Source organism: Apis dorsata, unplaced genomic scaffold (assembly GCF_000469605.1).
Source record: "Apis dorsata unplaced genomic scaffold, Apis dorsata 1.3 scaffold_400, whole genome shotgun sequence".
In the NCBI taxonomy this organism is placed as follows: domain Eukaryota; kingdom Metazoa; phylum Arthropoda; class Insecta; order Hymenoptera; family Apidae; genus Apis; species Apis dorsata.
The window spans coordinates 678-7784 of record NW_006263658.1 but is presented as its reverse complement, the minus strand read 5'-3'; the positions used below and the strand labels follow the sequence as shown (position 1 = coordinate 7784).

The 7107-nt window shown below is 23.0% G+C and overlaps 2 protein-coding genes across 2 annotated transcripts in view; one reads left to right on the top strand and one right to left on the bottom strand.

Annotated features, from left to right (window-relative positions):
* Positions 1-720, top strand: part of LOC102675560 (probable 39S ribosomal protein L45, mitochondrial) — a 1980-nt gene extending 1260 nt beyond the window's left edge. The window contains 2 exon segments of the mRNA XM_031512230.1: positions 77-234; positions 318-720. Of these exon segments, the coding sequence (XP_031368090.1) occupies positions 77-234; positions 318-614 (455 nt within the window). The 3' untranslated portion in view covers positions 615-720.
* On the bottom strand, positions 486-4387 carry LOC116186063 (glutamate receptor U1-like). Its single transcript, XM_031512229.1, has 7 exons — positions 3799-4387; positions 3121-3215; positions 2817-2993; positions 2102-2319; positions 1465-1682; positions 1095-1345; positions 486-999 (listed from the first exon to the last, which is right to left on the bottom strand). The coding sequence occupies exons 1-7, from the start codon at positions 4012-4014 to the stop codon at positions 792-794; spliced, it is 1383 nt and encodes a 460-aa protein (XP_031368089.1). The 5' UTR covers positions 4015-4387; the 3' UTR covers positions 486-791.
* Between the last annotated feature and the right edge of the window lie 2720 nt (positions 4388-7107).

Here is a 7107-nt window from a genome sequence, read left to right as displayed (position 1 = left end):
TAAATATAATATTTTTTTTTTTTTTTTTTTACATAACGATATACGATAATATGTACGAAATATATCGTAAATATTTAATTTTAGATAATGATGCATAATATAAAGAATAAAACAATTATTTGGAAATTTGTGGAATCTTTGGAACCAGCACGTCTCGTACATGCAAGAGTCACAAGTATTATAACAGAGGGGAATGAATTTGCACAAGTTACTATCCGTTTCCATACTCAACAGGTTTATATATTTTATAAAATTTTTTTTTTATATACGATATATTTGAAATATTTGAATAATCATATGAATATTTTTTTTCTTAGCTTTTATGCATTTACGATCGATTCGGACGAGTTTTATTAGGTAGCGAAACAGTAAAAAAAGATGTTTTGGATTATATAGTGTTCGAAAAACATTTATCCAATGAATATGGTATTTGGCGAATACATGGCAAGATTATACCAGATTGGATGTCACCAATCGAAATATCATCAAAAACTTATATTTTGCCGAAAGAAGAAAAAGAGTCCTTACCTACCGATAATGCTGTTGAATCAGTTGCCGAAGTAGTACCATCTCCAGAAAAATGGGATAAACAACATGATAATGCAAAAATATAATAATTATTTTACATATAGATATTTATTATTATATTATACTCTTATACTTATTGTTAAATAGAATATTTATAAAATATATATGTATATATATAAATAAACATATAAATCGTTTAGTTTAATACAGAAATTACAAATTTTTCAATAATAATATCTTTTTATAATCTATAAAATATTTTATTAATTTTTGCAATAAAATATCAAGTTTTCAAATACGAGAATTATAAAGGACATTAAGAATCCACTACCGAATATCAATAATATCAAATATATTTGTTCTAAAATAATTGGTTCCGATATTTTTGTTAACTCTTTTTCTTCGTTTTTTGATTTTATCCAACGATATTTCAATAAGTCCATAATACCAACTTCATATAATCTTAGTAATCTATATAATAAAAATAAAAAATTATTTTATCTTCTAGAAAATCAAATAAATTTGCATCATTAAGAAATTATATCAATTTTAATATAAATATTTACCCGATATCAATAGATCTTTTGTATTTAAAATTCAATGAAAGTCCTGAAATTATCCACGAACTAAACAAAGAAAATCCAACTGGATTTAATCGACAAAAGTATATTCCTCTAGCCATTTTTACATCTTCGCTTTCGTATAGCGCGTACAACTTTTCAGATAAACATATCGTTTTATACATTTCCTCAATTGAATTCATAACAATATATCGTTTCAATCGAGATGCTTTTTCGTATACGGAAAATATTTTTTGCTAAAAAAATAAAAATCAAATAAAAAAAAATAAAAATTATTTTTTTAATCTTATTTTCGTAATTTTTTAATTCGTAGCAACATAATTTTTATATTTACATACGCTATGAAATTACATACATCAAAAAGATAATACGGTAGAGAACCATTTAGAGTTAAAATATCGTAAGTACTCTTATCTAGAAGAGAATCTAAATCTTGAAAAGGAGGAATAAAGATAGTTTGCGACATATAGCCTATTAAAAGGGCACCAAAAGCAGTCCTGATTAAACAAGAAAATAGACCCAACCACAATTCCACTATTCTTGAAGATTTGTTCGAATTCTTTGGAAAATAGCCTGTAAAAATTAAAATCTTTTAAAATCGATAATAATTTTTAAACGTTTAAAATTAAATTAAATCCTATATATAATAATAAACGAAAGAAATATAATAAATAAAAATAAAAATAATTTTTGTATTAAAGAAAATATGTCGAAACTTAATTTTTTTATAAACAATCGTTTTTCATTAAATATGGATATGGATTTTTACACATGTATAGGTAATTATTAAATAATTATACAATTACTATAAATTAATTATTATATAAAAAAATTTAATTTTCAATATTTGAAAAATAAGAATTAAAAAAATTAAAATAATTTTTAATTTTCAAAAATAATGAAATTTTAAAAATAAAGTTACATATAAAATTTCAATTTTTTTAATGTTTGATTGTATTATTTTATCTCTATACTAATACGTATCTTCTTACTTTGTCCGCAAATCATGCCAAAATTGTAAAATAAATGATCCCTTAAGTCTGTCTTTAAGTTTTCACGCATAATTATCGAGTTTATCGCTTGAGAAAGATAGCTGCACGTACTTAACAAAAGATACGTAATCAGAATCGAATACCAGACTTTTCGAGAGAATAATTTCAGCATCCAGGTAGGTAAATGTATCACTTCTTGTTGAATGTATAATCGATATCTATATGGAAATTAATATTTATCTGATTATTATATAATATAATTTATTATTTTTTTATGTAAAATAATTTATTTTTTAAAAAATTTATATTATAGAAAATATACATAACATAATCATTATATTCTTTTATCTTAAAAGAATTAAAAGAGATTTTTATCCTTATATTTTCTTTTTTCTCTTTTTTTTTTAACGATAGTTATTAATGTTTCTTAATATTTAACTTGTACGATACTTTTATATATATATATATAAAAGTTTTCCACAAAGATCATAAATCGAAAGAAGAAAGATAAATTGTTTTTATATATATTTTTTTATACTTCTTATTTCATTCGCTATATTATATTTCCGTTGCTATACTCTGCTATATAATTATTTAAATTTATGTTTTATCTTTTTCCATAATCTTATATCACATTCTATAAAAATATTTCAATTTTCTTTTTCTATATATTTTATATATTTTTAATAAATTAAGCATTTATTATTTTTTTCACCTCGTTTTCCATAAAGGTATCGTAAATTGAGAAATTTTGCGTCGTACATTGTACGCTCCCATCTTCGATATCACGTCCGTTTTGTTCTCTTGCATAATTTTTAATAAACCGCGCTCATATTTACCTCGAGAATTTGTAATTCCTACACTCCGGTCATCTATAACAACCGGTATCAATCTGAAATGTTTAATTTTTATTTAAAATCTATATTTCTCTATTTCTTTTTCTCTTTTAATATCTTATATATCAACATTTTATATATCCAACAATCTCTTATAATATCCAACAAGAAACTTTGCATTACGTGAAATTTAAATATTCAGATAAAATATTCCAGATCTCGCCTATTATTCCAGTGATTCGTGTTCCATTAGCTTCGGTGATGACCATGTTCAATTCCTAAAGAAATATCATACAGTAGTAATAATTATAATTAAAATGTAAGTTTTCGAAACAAGAAAATATTTTTACAATATTCTATGAAAAATAAGATTTGTCAAGTTTGTAGTTAGAAATTTCCATTTAAAAAACAATTCGAATTTTCTTTTTAAATGGAAATTATTATTATCAAAGTTTCTTCGATCACCTTTATATGGAATATTTTTCATATCTATTTTTCCAACCTTGATCATATAAAAAAAAGATAAAAATTTGCAATAGAAATTTATCAAAAAAAAAAAACAAAAAGAGAAAAATAATACTCTATTAAAAATTCATTAAAAAAGAAAAAAATAAATAAAAGCTTGCAATAGAAATTTGCATATAAAAAATTTAAAAGAAAAACCTTCAATGTAAATATGTACAAAAATAATCTTTTTATAAAATCATATAGGAAAGAAAAATAAAAAAAAACTTATATAAATATTACAATAAAATTAATAATAAAATTATATATAAAAAATTTGTATAAATATTATTTTATTAAAAAATTTATATATAATATTATAATTAAAAAAAAAAAAAAAAGAAACATCGTTTTCACCTCATAGCAAGCAAATCTAAACCTTCTTCCTTGAAAAGTAGTTATTTCTTCTTTTCGACTTTGGTTTTTTATCTCATAATCGATCTTTGCAAAAGTTGGAACACTGAAAATGGGTACAAAATTCTCGAATTTCTTGTTCCATATTACACCATTCACGGAATGAACAGGTTTTATGAATACGTGAATCGTCACGAATAATAACATTAGCTTTTTCATAAAGTAAAATTTTCTCGAATCGTTTTCTTTAAACAACGAGAACAGTATTTCAGGATTCTCTTATTTAAATTACAATAGTTAAGGCGTTATTATAGCGATGTTATTCGATATTAAGACAATATCTTGTGTTTCAATGCATTGTAATTATCGTTTGATCGATGGAATCATTTATTTCATGTTTTTTTATATTGTCGTTTGTTATAATATCAGTTGATGGAATTGTCATCTCATATGGTGTCTAAACACGTATTTATTCTATTTTTAATAAATTTAATTTTTAAGGATTTAAACAATCTAAAGTATCGAAGAATAGAGGAGAAAAGATTTTTGATGAAAATTTTGGAAAATAATTACACAATACTTTTATTTTGCTTTCATACGTTAATTCATGATTAATAATTCATAATAATTGTTGCATTCTTTTTGATATATTAAAAATCTAATTTGATATATTAAATCTTTCTTTTGTGTTTAAATAACAATAGTAATAATGATAAATATTTATAATAATATCGCGTAATTACATTGGAATAATTCAATAATTTTTTTTTTAACAATAGAAAATTGTAACGAGAAAGAAAATTTGGTGGTAAATACTTTGTATTTTATCTAGATAAATTTTATAAACAAAAAAAGTTAATTTGAGAATTAATGATAACAATTAATAAACAAAGAAAAGTTAATTTGAAAATTTAAAGAAAAAAAAAATTTTTTTTTTCTTCCTCATAGTTTCTCATGTCTTTTAATAAATTTAATAGTCCACATAATTACACGTTATGATATATATATATATTAAATTCTTTTAAAAACTAATTGCGCGTCATATATCGAGTTATAACTTCAAATAATCAGAATAAAAATAACTGTATATAATACAAAATATTACTAACAAAAGGTTACATTAATTGCGCTACTAAATGGCATCGTGATTCGCGATCTCGCATCGATAATAAATATTATGATGTTTTGCTGATAAAAAATCATAACACGAAAATGCAATTACGATCTAGATCATCAGTGAGAAATGTATTTTTATAATTTTATGACTCATTATCACGTCGATAGAAAATCAATCCGATAAAATGTTATTTTAACTTGAAACAAAGCTCAAATATATATATATTTTAATTTGAATATAATTTAACGAAAATTTCAAAAACATAAAAATATATGAGATATATGTATATTGTACATGATCGGTAATCACGTTAAGTATAAGGAAAACAAATAATGAAAAAAATAGAGATAAAGTAATCGAGAAATTGCCATTTTTAATATGTTTTAGATCAAGCAAATAGAGAAAACAAACAAGGAAAACAAATAATAAAAAAAAGAATAGAGATAGTAAAACAATTGATCACTAACGTCATCTCTCGGATGCGACATCTCTCGTTAAAAGTAAAATAGATTCGACTATCAGTGCTATCTAAAATGCTGAAAACATCTTCCTTAAAAAACATTTAAAAGAAAACGCTAACTTCCAATTCTGAATTTATTTTATCCTATTTTTGAACAATTTTATTTTAGTACAAGAAAAATAGCGCTGATGCCCAATTCTCGTTCCATTTCTACCTTCATTGATCACATAAAGTATAAAATAAATCCAAGGATAGATGTATCGAAATAGATAAATCATAGAACGTATTTTCATTTCGAATTATAAATATCAGAGTGAATCCAATAAACAATACATATCTTAAAAAAAAAAATTTCTAAAATAAAAATATAAACGAATAAAATAATAAAATAAATGATTAAATAAATATATGAATAGACATATAATTAAGTATAAATGTAATAATAAGTAAAAAAAAAAAGCAAAATAAATAAGTGAATTAATTTATACACAAATAAATAAAACAGAAAGTCTAAAAATAACTCATAGACAAATATATGAATAAAAAAATGAATAGATATGTAAATAAATGAATAACCAAAAAATTAAATATATATATAATTTAATGTACACACAAGTAAATAAAATAAAAAAGTTTAAAAATAAATAATTAGTCAAATAGATGAATAAATATATAAACAATTAAATAATTAAAGTAATAAATAAATATATATATATGAACCGTAGAATAACCAGCCAAAATTGAGTGAAAAGAGCAATGTTTCCCGCTTACACGAGCATCGAAAGTCCTATATATCTCCAGTATCTTCAGAAAGCAGCTGTTTTAATAAGGCATTGTTTTAAAAATTTTAAAATTTCGTTCTCTTTATACGACCATAGCGTATGAATCGTTTGTGCTAGCGTAACCAATGAAAGCTGAGTGTAAAGAGCAATGTTTCCTGTTTGCAGCACCGGAAGTCATATATATCTCCAGAGATATATCTACGAAGATACAGCCGTTTAAATAAAGCACTGTTTTAAAAATTCTAAAATTTCGTTTTATTTATTATTTATATGAACATAGGGTATGAACCATTCATGCTACAGTAACCAGCCAAAATTGCGTGTAAGGAACAATGTTCCCCGCTTATAATGACCTCAAGAAATCGTATTTATGCCTACTATTTTTGGAGATACAATAGCTTTAATAATATAGAATTCTCAATATTAAATATTTTCTCTGTTTTAAATTAACTTTCAAGGAAGTAAATAAATTTCAGAATAATTCTTATAGCGTAGGAATTTATAACATAATTATATTTTCGTGCTATAATATTGTAATTACGGCGATAATATCTTTATTGCGTGAGCAGAGCGAAACGCATCCGGTTTCTTCCATATTAAGTAACCGAATGTATACAATAATAAGTGATGTATTATTATTTCTTGTGTCTCTATTCTCGTGCGATATAATATTCGTAATATTATTCCAATAATATTCATTATGTTTACATATTCATTGTACATTTATTTCAATTGTTATTATATTATACATTAAGTATTTTTTTATTATTTCTTGTTTTCGTAAATTTTTTTATTCTTAGCGGAAGATATCGTACTTTATTTCGAATTGGAGATATATATGATTTCCGGTATTCTTTGCAAGCGGAAAACATTGCACTTTATATGCACTTTTGGCTGATTAGCGTAGCACAAGCGATTCATACGCTATGGTCGTATAAAGAAGACGAAATTTT

Coding starts and splice junctions, on each gene's coding strand:
- LOC116186063 (XM_031512229.1), bottom strand. CDS start 4,014: ATGAAAAAGCTAATGTTATTATTCGTGACGATTCACGTATTCATAAAA. Junction 1,683..2,101: donor TGGCATGATTTGCGGACAAA/GTAAGAAGATAC, acceptor TAATTTTTACAG/GCTATTTTCCAAAGAATTCG. Junction 1,000..1,094: donor AAAAGATCTATTGATATCGG/GTAAATATTTAT, acceptor TTTATTATATAG/ATTACTAAGATTATATGAAG.